General features: G+C 53.5%; 1 protein-coding gene across 1 annotated transcript in view; it reads left to right on the top strand.

Moving 5' to 3' along the window:
* The window catches only part of ABCA2 (ATP binding cassette subfamily A member 2), a 64,184-nt gene that overhangs the window by 18,960 nt on the left and 29,667 nt on the right, over nt 1–15,557 (top strand). Inside the window, exons 3-16 of the mRNA XM_053281753.1 lie at nt 2,695–2,806; nt 4,993–5,159; nt 6,214–6,341; nt 6,570–6,668; nt 7,679–7,864; nt 8,599–8,817; nt 9,136–9,464; nt 9,919–10,078; nt 10,830–10,958; nt 11,737–11,904; nt 12,133–12,229; nt 12,408–12,581; nt 13,247–13,349; nt 13,997–14,111. Of these exons, the coding sequence (XP_053137728.1) occupies nt 2,695–2,806; nt 4,993–5,159; nt 6,214–6,341; nt 6,570–6,668; nt 7,679–7,864; nt 8,599–8,817; nt 9,136–9,464; nt 9,919–10,078; nt 10,830–10,958; nt 11,737–11,904; nt 12,133–12,229; nt 12,408–12,581; nt 13,247–13,349; nt 13,997–14,111 (2,186 nt within the window). The remainder of the gene's footprint in view (nt 1–2,694; nt 2,807–4,992; nt 5,160–6,213; nt 6,342–6,569; nt 6,669–7,678; nt 7,865–8,598; nt 8,818–9,135; nt 9,465–9,918; nt 10,079–10,829; nt 10,959–11,736; nt 11,905–12,132; nt 12,230–12,407; nt 12,582–13,246; nt 13,350–13,996; nt 14,112–15,557) is intronic.

Here is a 15,557-nt window from a genome sequence, read left to right as displayed (position 1 = left end):
CCAGGAAATTTATCTGTAAGAGGGTGAAATTCAAACTGCGGCTGTTGGAGATAAGGAGCATTTCTTTATTTAAGTTGTCATATTATCCTAAGCTTTCCTGGCTGCCGTCTTCTGTGCCAAAGTTGCGGCAACTGGAGAACTGCCTACCAGAACGCCATCTTATTGACGGCTAAAGTTCACCCGTCCAATATCATGCCATATTTGTGCCTCTGTATAGTCATGTTTGCTTTTAAGTTTTGTTTTTCTTTGTCTTACGCATTTTTCTCTCTCTCTTCTCCCCACCCTATTTTTTTCTTTCTTCCTTTCATTCCTGCCACCTTTCATTCTTTTGTTTTTGTTGACTTAATGGCTTATGTTCCCTGTAGTCTGTAAGTTTGCTTTCTCTTTCCTGTTTGCCTTGAGCAAAGCATTCTGGGACAAGGGCGGCCATGTTGACCTAACCCTGGGGCTGCTTTGACTAATGTACTCATTTTTAGCCCTCACATTCTTGTCCTTCTGCTTTGTTTTTAATCTTCCCGGGGTGCCAGTGAGTGGAAACCTATATAGCTATTTCCAGCCATATTAACCTCTTGTGTGCCTCAAAGAAATAAAAATTTCTGCACATTTAATCCAGAGCAAATTCAACTCATCTTATGCTTGCTTTGTGATGCTTTGATTCCAAAAAGCCACAACCATTTTGCTGGTGGGCAGTAATGGGACGTGAGTTTTTTGGACAGAAATATTTCCAAAAGGTTTTTTGATGCTCAAAATAGATTGAGCTTTGATTTGGTGTGTTTATTTGACTTGCATTTCGTAAACAAAGCTAAAAATAAAGTGCACCATTGTTTGATTTTATGTGCTGTACAAATATCTCTGCAGTTTTTTTCAGTTGTCCAACCTGTTTGGACTGAAATGGTTGATTAGGAAAAACATTCACTAAAGCACATAATGTGATTTTAAATGTATTCAAACACAACCTAAACATCATTAGTTTTATTGGATGCTTGTACATATTTGAAGCCATGACAACTCAGTAGCATTAGCTTCCTTGACATTGTTTGAGTTTTAAGAAAAGCAGAAAAGAAGGTCCTGAAAACTGTTAACACACTAATTCCTAACACATCTAAAGAGCTGTGCATTAGAGAGACAGATATTTCCATTCTTTCTTGGGGTTGGGGGACGTAAATTCCAACTCCGAACCAGTCCAGTTGAACTGGTATTGTATCTGTTAATTAGGTTACTCCTTAATTCTATCAAACAACCCTTTTTTGAGAATGGAACGTATCTGTAGGAAAAGATGCCCGCAGAACGTTTTGCTTTGCAGAACATTTTCCACCACAGAGATCTTTCTGCCCCACATTTCTGCTGAAGTTCTGGAGTGCACAAGTGTGTTTCCTTACCGGGTCCCAAACCCACCCCTTTCTAGATTCCCCTGTGGCTTAATTATCCTTCCTTTCCACCCCATCCTAATTCTCTGCCCTGACCAGCTGCAATTTTGGGAGTTAGACGGACATGTCCATGGATGGCCTGCCAGAGGAGCGTGGGTTTTGCAGACCTGGTTGTACTGTGCCTTAATAACCTCTTCTCTCGTGCCATCCGCCTTCCTCTGTTCTTTTAACCCACCTTGTCTGGTAGGATATGCTAACAGCCTGGCCTGAGGCAAGCCCATTTGGGCCAGGATCAAAGGTCAGAGGTTGTCTTGCTGTCCATGGGAAGGAACGGCAGCATGGGGTGCTAATTCATACACAACTAGAGTCCCTCTCTCTAGCCTTACTGTGTAGATGAGCGTTTCTCAAGCCCAGATGCTGCTGGACTACAGCTCCCATCATCCAATGCTGTTGTGGCTGAGGAAGATGGGAGTTGTAGTCCAACAGCATCTGGGGCCCCAAGTTTGAGACGCTCTGGTATAGAGTAACAAGTATAGACTGGACATCCTATAAACCTATTTATTTGGAAGCTGCCAATTTAGGCTACCAAAGTAGATTCGTTCCGTTTGGCACAGGATCAGACAATTTCACCACTGAGCATCCGGCTGGAAACTCTGTCCCACGTTTGCTCTATCGCTAGTCAGATGGTGCATGAACCATGAGTCGAATTGGCTGGTGGGTGCAATTTGTGACACAATTAAGACACTCAAAATCCAAAATTTCAGAGAGATCTGCGGGGATTCTGCCCAGTTTCTTGGGCCTGTAGAAGGATTAGCACCTGGACATGAATGTTAAATCTAAAACAACGGGGTGGTTGGCCAAAACAAAACTTGAGATTTTGGGGTGGGGGAATTCACTTGGTTCAGAATGTGCTGAATTTTTGAACTCTGGGGGAAATTACGGTTTGGATCTGAATCCTGGTCCGTTTCATCATGGTGAGGATTTCTGTAGGCTCGTCCTTGGAGAGTGACCCAACATTGGCTGAATGGAAAGGACAACCTCTGACCTTCTCACCCTCTGAATACTGTCTAGCTCAAGGGTAGGCAACCTCGGCTCTCCAGCTGTGGTTGAACTACAACTCCCATCCTCCCCAACCACGATCGTGGCTGGGGATGATGGGAGTTGTAGTTCAACAACAGCTGAAGAGCTGAGGTTGCCTGTCCCTGGTCTAGCTTGACGGAGGGGCCTTCCTGTAGAGTAACGGTACTGATCCAGCACTTGCACTACTCTTTGCGACGGGGGCGCCCCCCACCTCTCCTCTTTCTTCTCATGCTCTTCCCCTCTCTAGCTTTCTACACGGCAGCTCCGCTCACCTCTGCTGGGATCCTGCCGGTGATGCAGTCCCTTTGTCCCGATGGGCAGCGAGACGAGTTTGGGTTCTTGCAGTATTCCAACTCCACGTGAGTCCGGAGCTTTTGTTTGGCTCTAGAGTCCCGGCGTGTTTTCTGTATTGCTTGGCGTGGGAGAGGTGTGTTTGTGAACAGAGGAGGTGTGTGGGTTCCCCCCCACTTTCTCTCTCACAGCTCAAGAGCACACAAAGAACTCCAGATACCAGGTGGTTCCTTGGGGACCTGTTTGTGTGCAGTCTCGGGTGACGTAGGCGTGCTTTTGCTGAGGCCATTTGAGCAGATGAAAGGTTCAAGAAAGCTGGGGGTGTGGGGGGCGTGAAACTATCAGTTGGAGATCCACACATCGGACTTGGCAGGAGGGAGAAGGCTGTGTGTGATTGGAGGGTTAGAAAAATCCACAGCACCTGGGACAGCAGGGGAACTTCAAATTTAACAGTGAACGGGGTAATTTTCGAAGAGGGATGTTCTTTCTTATGGTGGTTTTTATTAGCTTTTGATCCGGTCCATAACAGAATTCCCCCTCGCGGGGAAGGGGCTGGATGTTCTAGGTTCCCGTGTGTGATCCCTGTACACACACGGTACCTGGATCCGATCCACTCTCAGTGTGGGTTATATTTGGCTCTCCCGCATTGCCTCTCGTGCGGCCTTGAGAGGGAGGGGTTAACGCCAGCTTTTCAAAGTTGCTTAATGCAGCTGGCCTGGCGTTGAACTCTGCCGAGACCTGATGGTCCGGTTTCGGACCTGCACGCTCCAGTCCTGCCCGGGGCCTGCTGTCCAGTGGTATTCTCTGTGCCGCTAACCTCGCGGAGGAGGTTGAGACGGGCAGCTCAGGTTCTGGTCTGGAGCCCGAGAGAAGCAGGAGCCCTGCCAAGAAGTAACTGGATGTGGATTCAGCAGCCAGCTGAGGGTAGACGGGGTGTGGCCCACAGATGAGAGAATTCTGCCTCCCGGAAAGGCAGAATTCTGCCTGGAACCCCGGAGAGGCCGCTGCCAGTCAGTGTAGACAACCCTGAGCTGGCTGGGCCAAGGGTCGGTCCGAGGCAGCCTCCTAGCTTAAGAGAGAAAGGAAAAGGACCCCGGCAATGCACGGCCGACAAAAAGGAAGGCAATGCCAGGTGCCCGGACTTTGCTGCCCAGGGAGGTGGCGATGGCCGCTACTCGCTTCGGTGGGGAGGGGGCCTGCATGCCCAGGGGGCGCAGCCAGCTGAGAGAGCCCTGGCCGCCCCCCCCGGCCATTCCCGCACCCCCCTGTGTGTGTCAAGAGAGTGACGCCACCCCCATCACTCTGGGGTGGGGCTGTGCTCTGCAAGGGGAGGGAGCTGGTCTGGAGGCAGCGAGCATGAACTGCCCCCTTTGCTAAGCAGGGTCTGCCTTGGTTTGCATTTGAATGGGAGACTACATGTGTGAGCACTGTGAGAGATTCCCCTCAGGGGATAATGGAGTCCGCTCTGGGAAGGAGAGCACCTGCCTGCTTGCATGCAGAAGCTTCCAAGTCCCCTCCCTGGCAGCATCTCCAAGTGGGTCTGGGAGAGACCCCTGCCTGGAACATTGGAGGGCTGCTGCCAGTCCGTGTAGACAATACTGAGCTTGCTGAATCAAGGGCCTGACTCGGTGTAAGGCAGCTTCCTATAGGCAGGGCTTTCACAGGCCAGTGGGTGGCGGCAAAGGGTGAACCCTGAAGACATAAGGAGCTGTCTTCTCCCAAGTCAGACCCTTGGTCCATCTAGCTTAAGCTTGTCTGCTCTGACTGGCAGCAGCTGCTGGGCCCTTTTGTCGTCTGGGCTTCCCAAGACCCTTTTCCTGGGGATTGAACCCAGGAGCCTGTGCATGCCGCCAAGCAGTGGCCTTTTGACTATTATTATATATCACAACTGGCTATGATTGGAAAGGGCATTCCCTGCTACCTGGTGAGAAGCTGACGCATCTCTGAAGTTTCTGCCTGGCTCGGTGGCATCTCTAGAGGAGAGCAAGAGAGGCGGTGGGAGGGCTGGTCCCCAGCAGGGCCTTTGCGGGCCCCTTTCCCAGCGGCTGGGCTCTCGCTCCCAGCAGGTCAAGGGATCTGTTGTGCTGCTGCTCTGTATTTTATGCTCCTTATTGTGCATGGTTCTTAAACTTCATGCGCACACACTTGCAGCCTGCCTGCTTTGCAGCAGATGAGCCTGTGGGGAGTGTGGGAGGGGGTTCTCTCTCCTCCCACCCCCTCCGATAGCTAGCATCCCCTCTGCTCTCCCCGCTAGGGTGACGCAGCTGCTGGAGAGGCTCAACCAGGTGGTGGAAGAGAGCAACTTCTTCGACCCGAGCCACGCTGGGCTGGAAGAGAAACTGGAGTCCTTACGGCGCCACCTAGAGTCCCTCAGCAGCAACGAGCCCAGCGCCATGGAGGCACACTTCAGCAACCAGGCAGGTGAGCCTCAAAGCCGCTCTGCAGTCTGGGACCCCACACGGGCCAGGAGCCCTCTGTAAGCACGAGTCCTCCCTGCTCAGGGGTGGCGCAACTGCAATGGAATATTCATAGACATTTTAACCCGGGGAGGGGAAGGGTCAGTCGCGGAATGTTGGCAAATGGTGGAGCAACTGCAATGGAATATTCATAGACATTTTAACCTGGGGAGGGGAAGGGTCAGTCGCGGAATGTTGGCAAACAGGCACCCATGCTTTGGGGGGGGGCACTGAAAATGGGGGGTGGGGTGCTGAAAAGTTCTCCGCCTTCCGACGTCTCATTTACTTATTTATTCTGTATATTTTCACACCTCTGCAAACCTTTGTCTCTGGGCGGTTTACAGCAAACACAGAACCAATTAAAACAAATGGGTGCGTAAATGCATCTGAAGAGGCTCTTTTTAGAAGCTGTCCTCAGAGATGGGGAGGCGCTTATTTCGGCAGGGAGTGCGTTCCAAAGCCTCGGGGCGGCCACAGAGAAGGCCTATCCCTGAGTAGCTGTCTGGTAGCAACTGCTGACGGATCTCTCCAGATTATCTCAGTGTACGGTCGAGCTCATAACGAAGAAGACGCTCTCTTGGAAGCTGCCTTGTACTTAGACCAGGGCTGCTGAACTTTGGCCCCCTAGCTGCTTCTGAAGTACAACTCGCCTCATTCCCAGCCACAGAGGCCAGTAATCAGGGATGATGGGAGTTGTAGTCCAACATCTTTAGGAGGGCTGAAATTGTGCAGCCTTGTCTTAGATGCTTATTGTGTCCTTTGACCGGCAGCACCTCTCCAAGACCTCAGGCAGTGAGCGATTGTTCCCAACCCTCCTGCCTGGGAGTTTCTTAACCAGAGGTGCCTGGGATTGACCCTGAGACCATCTGCCTGCAAAGCAGGGGCTTTACCCACAAGCTTTTTGCACAGACCTAATCCAACATGGCCTCTCGAGAATGCTTCCGCTTGCCGAAAAGCTCTTCAAGGCAAGCCTCCTGACATCACGATACTTCTGCTTCTTCTCTCCTCCATCCCACCAGCGCCTGGTTTCACCCTGGACTCTACTGCCAAGGACAAAGCAGAGCTCCATGGCTTTCTGACGCGGAACCTTTCTCTGTCCAACGAGACGGCCGAGCTGCTGACAGGGTCCAACATTAACCTCAAAGAGGTGTGTGATCTGGGCAGGGATCGGGGAGAGAGGCGGCAGAGAGAGACCGGGGATTTCGCCGCATCGGTGCGGCCTCGGGTTGCAAACTGGTTGCCAGAATAATCTGAGGAGTGTGTGTGTGTGTCAGTGTGTAAAATACAGCAACCCGCACAGTGCCTTTTAGGAATAAAGCTTCTGAATAAATGACAGAATGAAACGGACAGATCTTAACGGGTCCTCTTCCCCCAGGTATACCGGTTATTCTTTGGCACCGCTCCTGCCTCCACGGAGGGGTTTCATGAGCCCTGGGACCGATTCAACACTGCGGAGAAGCTGCTGCACTTAGAGGTGGGACGAGCAGGCTTGGGGCTCATTCTGTTGGGGGTCGGCGGAGGAAGAGGGCCCCCTCCCCGTTTCAGGTGGCCCACCCAGCCCCTTCGGGTGGCTCTGATCCTCCAAGGCAGGGATGGTCAGGCTTCATTCAGGCTCATGGAGTCAACTCTCTTTTGTACTTGAACTCCACCAGCTGCAAAACAGGGGCTAGCGGGGGGCTGGGTGGCCAGGCCAAGCCAATTCCTGGCTGCACCCCCACAAATAGAATTCTCTCCCAACGGGGGTGTCCCTTCTCTGGCTTCTGTGGCTGTTTTTCAAAAGCGGCTAAAGACTTTGCCAGCGTATTTACCAGAACCCAAGACTAGTTCTTCCCCCACCCCATGCTCTTTGATTTTAGAAACCGGGGATCATCTTAAATTCAGAGTCTTCTTCCTGTTGGGCAAATACAGGCATAACCTGGATTTAACCTGTGTTTTGTAAGGAAGTTGTCTTAAATGCAGAGTCGTTGGGTAAATGTGGTATTTGTTCAGGCTTTTTCCTCTCTTGGGGGTTGCCAGTCTCTCTGCTCTCCTGCTGCTCTGTCTGGGTTTTTTAATGGCTGTTGTTTTTTGATGGTTTTTTTGTGCGGTTTTTATTGTGGAATTTTATTGCATTTTTAACTTTTGTAAGCCGTCTTGGATGAGCTTCATGGAAGGCCGTGGTCCCCCAACCTCCTGTTTCCCATAGACTTTAATGCCTCGCCAACTGCGAATTTGCCAAAACGGAACCCTGGCAGTTGGTGAGGGATAACTGTACACTGAATTAATAGTAAATAGAGGGCTAATCTGCATGTACAAGTGCAAGCCTCTGTCTGAGTGGCTAGAGATCAGGAACTCTAACACCAAACCCCCAAAGGTGCAACTGAGAAGCCCACAATCAGGGCATGAAGGCAACTGGTATTTGGGGGTACACTGCTCCTGGACAGAGAAGCTCCGTCGTTGTTAGTTTTCTGTTTGCCGCTCTATGGTTCTCTCTCTATGCCTCAGGAAAGTCTTCTGGGCAGCTTTCGGACCACGGAGGACGGCTTGGTCCGCCAAGCGCTGCGCTACCCCCAGAAGGCTCCTCACAAGAAGACCCTCCTCCACCTCTTCTCCCAGGCCTTTGGGCTTGCCAGCCCAGCCGCGGAGCCCTCCAGCTCTTACAGTCCACAAGCCTTTGTGAAGGACATGGAGGTGAGCGAGACTCCCGGCTGGAGAGGGGCAGGGAGACCCCTCCCCGCGGTGGTTGCCTCTCAGCTGTTTCCTTTAGGCTGCGAGCCCCCTGGGAATAGGGACCCCTCGTGATTTATCCCTAGTGGGTGAGGCCTGAGGTTGGCCGGGCAAAATCATTCTTGTGTCGATTACGCTGACGGGAAAGTTCAAGCAATGAAATATCTGCCGTGGGATTTTTTGAATTTAATGTGCTTGCCAAAGGGAAGTAAAAGGGCCGTTTGACATCTGGGGGCATTTGGGTTCATCGCAGGGGTGTGAACCCTCCTGGACCCTCCGCCCCACAAAACCATGGGTCAGGGAGCCAGAAGGGTGGGTCATCTGGTGTTGGTTTCCTCATGCAGATAGACCCAAGTCCCACAGGGCATGGCTTTGGGGTGCGGAAGATACGATACGACGGGTATTTCTGTACCGCTTTTCAACCAAAGTTTCCAAAGCGGTTTATGTAGCTATAAAATAAAATTAAATTAAATTACTGCCTGTCCCCCAAGGGGCTCACCATCTAAAAGAGAAGAAGAAATAAGATAGGCCCCAGCAACAGCCACTGGAGGGATGCTGTGCTGGGGATGGAGAGGGCCAGTTGCTCTCCCCCTGCTCAGTACAAGAGAATTCCCACTTTAAAAAAGGTGCCTCTCTGCTCAGTTAGCAGGGGGTCCTGCAAGGCTCCATTGACTCATGGCCACCTCCTTATTTTCCAGAACGTCCTTTTCACTCCGGCGGTGCTGGAGAGGCTCACCTGCCGGCATGGCCAGGACGAGCTGAAGCGCATCCTGGTGGTGCCGGAAGGCCAGGGCCCTCTTCTGCGCGCCTACCAGGTGGCCGCCTGCAACCGGAGTGCCAGCCTGCGCAAGGACTACTTTGGGCAGCTGGCGGCGGAGCTGAAGGAGCAGCTGGACGCCCGGAAGATCATCAACCAGGTGAGGGAGCTTCGGAAGGGCAGGGCGGGCGAGGAAGCCCTGTGGGCAAGTCGGCAGGCATCTGGCAGCGAGACCCTTGGCCCACCTCGCTCAGGATTGTCCGCGCCGGCAACCCCTCTGCAAGGTTTCAGACTTGGGGGTCTTTCCCAGCCCTACCTGGAGATGCCACGAGATGTGGTGATAGCCAACAACCTGGATGGCTTTAAGATAAATTCATGGTGGGCAGTTCTCTCAACGGCTACAAAACGTGCCTTTTGTCCCGAGGAAGCCTCGAAACTAGCCCCCTGCCCCTGACTCTCCGCTGTGTTCAACCCACAGTTGAAGCTCGACGAGGTGAACGGAACGGCGGCTCGGAACCGGCTCCGTGCCCTGCTGGAGGACCTGGCGGAGATGGAGAAGGTCCTCAAAGACGTGGATGTCCTCTCGGCACTGGCCAGGCTCCTCCCCAAGGGGGCCTGCACCCCCAAGGCGCCCCTGGCCTCTCCCAACAGTACCAGCTCCGGGGGGAACTTCACTTCCGGCAGCAACTCCAGCGCTGAGGAGGGGAAGAGCGAAAGCGAGCCCCTCCCGGAGAACCCCCAAGGGCAGTGCTCGGCCTTCGTCCAGCTCTGGGCAGGTCTGCAGCCGATCCTCTGTGGCAATAACCGGTAAGGATTCCAGGCTCGGCTGCGGGGGGAGAGCTCTTGGGGGCCCCAGCAGGAGCCGCGGACAGCACCCAGCCAACAGGATGTGGGGCTGTCCCCTTAGATACCACTCTGAGAGACTTCTGGGAGGGGTGGTGTGTGGTGGGGCTGCAGTGAGGGGGGAGTGGAGAGGGCAGGTTTCCTTAAGGGCTCACCACCGTCCCGTCCCCCCCCGCAGAATCCGAGCCCCACATTCGAGCCTGCCTGTATCCCTGGGTTAAGAAATACGGCTGACGCTCAATAAAGACCCAGCAGTTGGGAAGCCGTGTGTGGATTCCCCGCCCTTCCGTTTGGATTTCCCTGCTCAGAAACACGCTCCTAAGAAAGAGAAAACCTTGGGGGTGGCGGGGGATACGGCCTCGTGGTGGTGATGGTTGGGTTACCGTGTGTGTGTGTCTGGTGGTTGTCCCCATTTCAGGACCATTGAGCCAGAGGCTCTGAAGCAGGGGAACATGAGTTCGCTGGGGTTCACCAGCAAGGAGCAGCGTAACCTGGGCCTCCTTGTCCACCTCATGACCAGTAATCCCAAGATCCTCTATGCACCTGTCGGCACGGAGGTGGACAAGGTCATTGTCAAGGTGGGTCTGCAAGAAGGTTGGCTTTGGAGGATGGAATCTCCTCGCCGATTACTCCTGCCTGTTTCCCTCCTTGGGAAGACTCATACAGCCTCTTTGAGTCTCTTTCTTCGGCCCGATGGGGCCGTAGCTCAGTGGCGGATCATCTGCTCTGCAGGCAGAAAGTCGCAGGTCCCGTCCCTGGCAGCGTCTCCCGGTAGGGCTGGGAAAGCCTCCTGCCTGAAACCTTGGAGTGTTGCTGCCAGTCAGTGTTGACAGTGCTGAGCTAGATGGACCAAGGGTCTGGCTCAGTAGGGGGCAGCTTCGCATGGACCTACCTTGTCAGTGTCTCTGTCAGTTTCTTGCTGCTGAAAGGACTTTGGCTTGACTTCAGTTGCTGCTGCTGGTCGCTCCGAGTGTCGGGGTGCTGAGCTGTGTTGCCTCACCTTGCAAAGCTCCAATAATGGAGATCCGCCTCCCCGAGTCTGTCAGCCGCGATCAGGAGCGATCCTGGCAGTTCACACGCACACGTTCAAAACCGGCCTGGTTTTTGCACACGCATGTGAATAGCCTCACTACCCGTTAAATGCCAGAGCTAAGCTTTGGTTCTTCCCGCAAAGCATCCTGTGAAGTTTGAGGGTGCGATGGAGAATTTTTCTTGCACCCAGAAGCAAATGCGCGGATACCCCAAATACAGAATGAACCGGGGGGCTTTTTTCTCTGCTGTTCACCCCGGGTTCCTTTTTGCTCACGGCTCCCTGCTTTTGGGTCGCAGGCCAACGAGACATTCGCCTTTGTCGGGAACGTGACTCACTACGCCCAGGTCTGGCTGAACGTCTCGGCAGAGATCCGCACCTTCCTGGAGGAGGGCGTGCTTCAACAACGCGTCCGCTGGCTGCAGCAGGTAGGCAGTGGGGGGGGGGGCGGCCGGCCGAGAAGGCCTCTCACCACCCCATCCCAGCTGGGGTAACCACAGGACAAATGGCAAACCCGCCCGTCCTAAATTTATGATAGAACACATCCCAGCCCAATAAAACACTGCAGAAGCAATGAAAGAGGACAGTAAAACTGGCAGAGCCAATGAAACGGCGAGGAGATCACTTTTATTGCACACTCGGCCTTAACTTGGGGAAGCCGTAAGGGAAACCACGCGGGTCGTATTTCTGCTCAGTCCGATGCCAAGCCGCCCCCGCCTTGTGGCAAACCAGGGCAAAGGATCAGCAGATGCCCAAGCTCTTAGCCACTGCCCTTGCCTTTTAAAAATATTGTTAAACCCAAGTCCCCAATTTAGCTCTAGTTGCTCCCGGGCTCCTGTCTTCGGATCTTTGGGGGTCTGGAGGAGTCTGTGGGAAAGGCTGTGAGCTTCCCCAAGAAAGCTCTTCCTCTTCCTTCCACCTTCCAGATGATGCTCCGGCAGGATGCTACCCATAAGCCCCATTCACATGTTGCATTCAGCACTTGTGCAACCTGCGTGCTGTGTATCTGTGCACAGATGCCATTAGGCACAGCAGTCCACTTGCTGGCTGCATCCCGTCTGTGCCCAGCTTCACTTGGAAAGGAACGCAGGCCCCGCCATTCACACAAACACATGGGCGGACATCTGAACTGCAGGGGCAATGTAGTGTGTGCAGAGGCAGCAGCTGCTCACCGCCCCTTCTCCCTGTCCCTTTGGTTACCCACAGATTGCCGCAGATCTTCAGAAGCACCCTGAAATCCTGAACGTTTCTGACAGCGACCTTCTCCACAGCTTCATGGACAGCAACTTCTCCTTGCCCAGCTCCAACTCTCTCCTGCAGCAGCTGGACACCATTGACAATGCTGCCTGTGGCTGGATCCAGTTCATGTCCAAGGTAGGCGCCCCGTGCCTGCTGCCGGCCAGAGCCCTGCGCGGCATATGCGGCCTGCACTGGGTCCCGCTGGGATAACTAGGCTGCAAGGCGCTTAGGGGTTGCTCAGGCTCTGCCTCCTCATCGCCACAGAGGACATGGAGCTTCTGCTCCCAAAGGCATGCCCAGGAGCTCTGTGCTGTCCCATGATGTCCTTTTTTTCTTCTCTTCCCCCCACCCCTCCACCCCCAGGTCAGCGTAGATATCTTCAAGGGCTTTCCAGACGAGGAGAGCATCGTAAACTACACACTGAATCAAGCCTACCAAGACAACATCACGGTGTTTGCCAGTACGGTTCCTCCTTTTCTTATGTTGTGTCCATGAGGACTAGAAACTGCTTTATTCTGTGGCGAACTATACATCTGCCTGTGGTGTAGCTTGACTAACCACTTGCAGTTCCTTCTCTTTGTGGCCCTTACTGAATGTTCCTTGCCCTCCTCTGCCCCCCCGCCCCGTCCCCAACACAGGTGTGATCTTCCAAACCAACAAAGATGGAACTCTTCCACCCCACGTGATGTACAAGATCCGGCAAAACTCCAGCTTTACGGAAAAGACTAACGAGATCCGCCGCGCGTATTGGCGGCCCGGCCCGAACACCGGGGGCCGTTTCTACTTCCTCTATGGCTTCGTCTGGATCCAAGGTGAGCATTTCCCATTTCCAGCTGCAGCTTGGGCTGAAAACAGGCCTTGTTTCCTCCTCCGTTCCCAAGGGCAGGAACCGTGGTTGGGTCTTATTTCCCTCGTTCTTGTGTCCCCCAGTGTGAAATGACATCATAGGAAAAGCTGCCTGATACGGAGTCTGACCCTTGGTCCGTCTAGCTCAGTACTGTCTACACAGACTGGTAGCATCTGTTCAAGGTTGCAGGCACAGGAGTCTCTCTCCCAGCCCTACCTGGAGATGCTGTCTGGGATTGAACCTGGGACCTTCTGCATGCCAAGCAGAGGCTCTGTCACTGAACTATGGTCCTTTCCCAAAGAGCCTAGGAAGCTGCCCTCTACTGTGTCAGACCCGTGGTCCATCTAGCTCAGTATTGTCTACACTGACTGGCAGCAGCAGCTCCCAGCCCTACCTGCAGATGCCAAGGAGAGAACCTGGGGCCTTTCTGCATGCAAAGCAGATGCTTTTCCACTGAGCTATGGCCCCATTCTCTAAGGGAATATTTTAACAGTGCTCACACATGTAGTCTCCCCTCCAAATGCAAACTAAGGCAAGCCCTGCTTAGCAAAGGGGGCAACTCATGCTTGCTGGTGCAAGACCAGCTCTAATTGGAGGTTAACCTCTCTCTCTCCCCCCCTCCACCCCAAGATATGATGGAGAGAGCCCTCATCAACACCTTTGTCGGCCATGATGTGGTTGAACCCGGCAACTACGTGCAGATGTTTCCATATCCGTGCTACACCCGTGACGAGTGAGTCGTTCGTGTGAATGAATGCATTTCCAGGGAGTTATCCAGACATGGCTTCATGCCGTAGGGCGTATCCAAAGAGCAAATCTGCTTCGCAGCAGATTCGCAGCTGTTTAAATCGGGTGATTAGTTGGGTCGTTCACAGAGGGTTGGCTCCTCTCCGCATTCTTTTTCCTGTATGTGCTCCTCTGGGTTTTTCCCCCAACCAATCACGTCCCAGGAGGAGGCAAGAGATGCCTCCCTTCATCATCATCATCATCATCATCATCATCATCATCATCATCATCATCATCATCGTTTGAATGCGCAGCCCTAATTCGGGGGAAAGCAGAATTGTGTGTGAACTGGTCCCTGATAGCCCGCTGTGACTTCGGGGTAAATCCAGCTGATATGTGGACTCGCAGCCTCCATTCCGGAGGAGATGCGGACTAAAAGCCACGTGTGTAAAGGTCCCTGGTCTCCTTTGGGCCATCCAGAGGACCTCTTTGCACCAGGGCCTGGAAATTGGCATCTCCTAACTTTGCAAGCCCCACTCTGGGGGAGACGGTTGGAGCATTGGTCCCTGCAGGCCTAGTGGTGAGTTTTTGCTGCCCTTTGCTAGATCGCCTTACCGGGGCTGTTGGTGATGCCTGTCCTCTGTGTCTCCCCAGCTTCCTGTTCGTCATTGAGCACATGATGCCTCTCTGCATGGTCATCTCTTGGGTCTACTCGGTGGCCATGATGATCCAGCACATTGTAGCGGAGAAGGAGCACCGCTTGAAGGAGGTAGGGGCGATGCACTGTCCCGGGGTGGGAGAGGGTTTGATGGATTGTTCTCTGCTCCCAGATGGTTGCCATCTTGTGGTCCAGACACTGGGGTGTTCTCCTCCCTCTAGGAACATAGGAAGCTGCCATATACTAGTCAGACCCTTGGTCCACCCTGCTCAGGATTGTCTGCACAGACCGGCAGCGGGTTCTCCAAGGTTGCAGGCAGGAGTCTCTGGCTGCCTTCCCAGACGATCCATTTAACGGGAGCTTTCAGCTCTGAGCGGGGCAGCGATGCCTCTTAAGTCTCTGGGGTTTTCAGCTGGCAGGCACATGGGCCTTCCTTCCTTCCTCTCTGCCAACAGAGGTGGCAGGGTTGGCAGAGATGCCAACTGCCAGGAGGAATTCCTTCTAGCACGCTGAGCGAGGCAGCGAGCAAGCAGACAGGCTGACCGCAAGAGAACACAGGAAGGGCGCTCTAAACCCGGGGCTGCTTTGTGTCTCTGCTTGCCAGTGGTTCTGTCCCTTGGGCTCTAGCGACCGGAATCAGAGTATAGATAGCATCATGCCCTCCTACAAATCTGGCTTGACTCCAATCCGGGTTGGGCAAGTCAGAGACTGCTGTCCTACCCATCTCTCGTGTACAGCTGGTAGCCCACTGTGGGAAGCAGGATGCTGGACTAGATGGGCCTTGGGCCTGATCCAGCAGGGCTGTTCTTATGTTCCCCATCACTTTACCGAGGCAGGAGGACCCTGCTCCTCTCTCCCTGGCAATCACGCCCTCCCCCCCTGACCTTGTGGCACACAACTCCCGAATTAGGGTGCGACGCTTCACTTACCCCGATTATAATCCTGTGAACTCTCTTGGGCTTCAATTCTGGCTGCCCCATCTCAAAAAGGACCTAATGGCGCAGCGGGGAAGTGACTTGCCTAGGGAGGAAGAGGTTGCCGGTTCGAATCCCCGCTGGTATGTTTCCCAGACTATGGGAAATGCCTAGATCGGGGAGCAGCGATATAGGAAGGTGCTCAAAGGCATCATCATCTCTTACTGTGCGGGAGATGGCAGTGGTCATCCCCTCCTGTATTCTACCAAAGACAACCACAGGGCTTGGTGGTTGCTGGGAGTCAACACTGATTCGACGGCACAACTTCAGTACTGGAAGACAGAGAGAGAAGTACTGGGAATACAGAAATACAATCATGACAATGTTGAGGGTTCTCTCCCCACCACTCGAGAGTTGAAGGCTGGTCTGGAAAGGGGAATGCCGGCATGGAGTGGACATTTGTCCCTTTTGCCTCTGCCCTAACAGTTGCTGCAGGTTTTTGCATCTAAAAACCTGCCATACTTGTTTGGCCAGAGGCAGGGCAAGAGAAATGTGCATGCGAAACAAGGGAAGTGAAGGACTGGTTAACTGGGCAGGACAAGCACCCTACCAAACTTTGGGAGCTGTGCTCGCTCCTGATGTT

The sequence above is a fragment of the Hemicordylus capensis genome, chromosome 17, assembly GCF_027244095.1.
Source record: "Hemicordylus capensis ecotype Gifberg chromosome 17, rHemCap1.1.pri, whole genome shotgun sequence".
NCBI lineage: Eukaryota > Metazoa > Chordata > Lepidosauria > Squamata > Cordylidae > Hemicordylus > Hemicordylus capensis.
The sequence above is the reverse complement of the archived record's forward strand: the minus strand, read 5'-3'. Positions and strand labels throughout refer to the sequence as shown.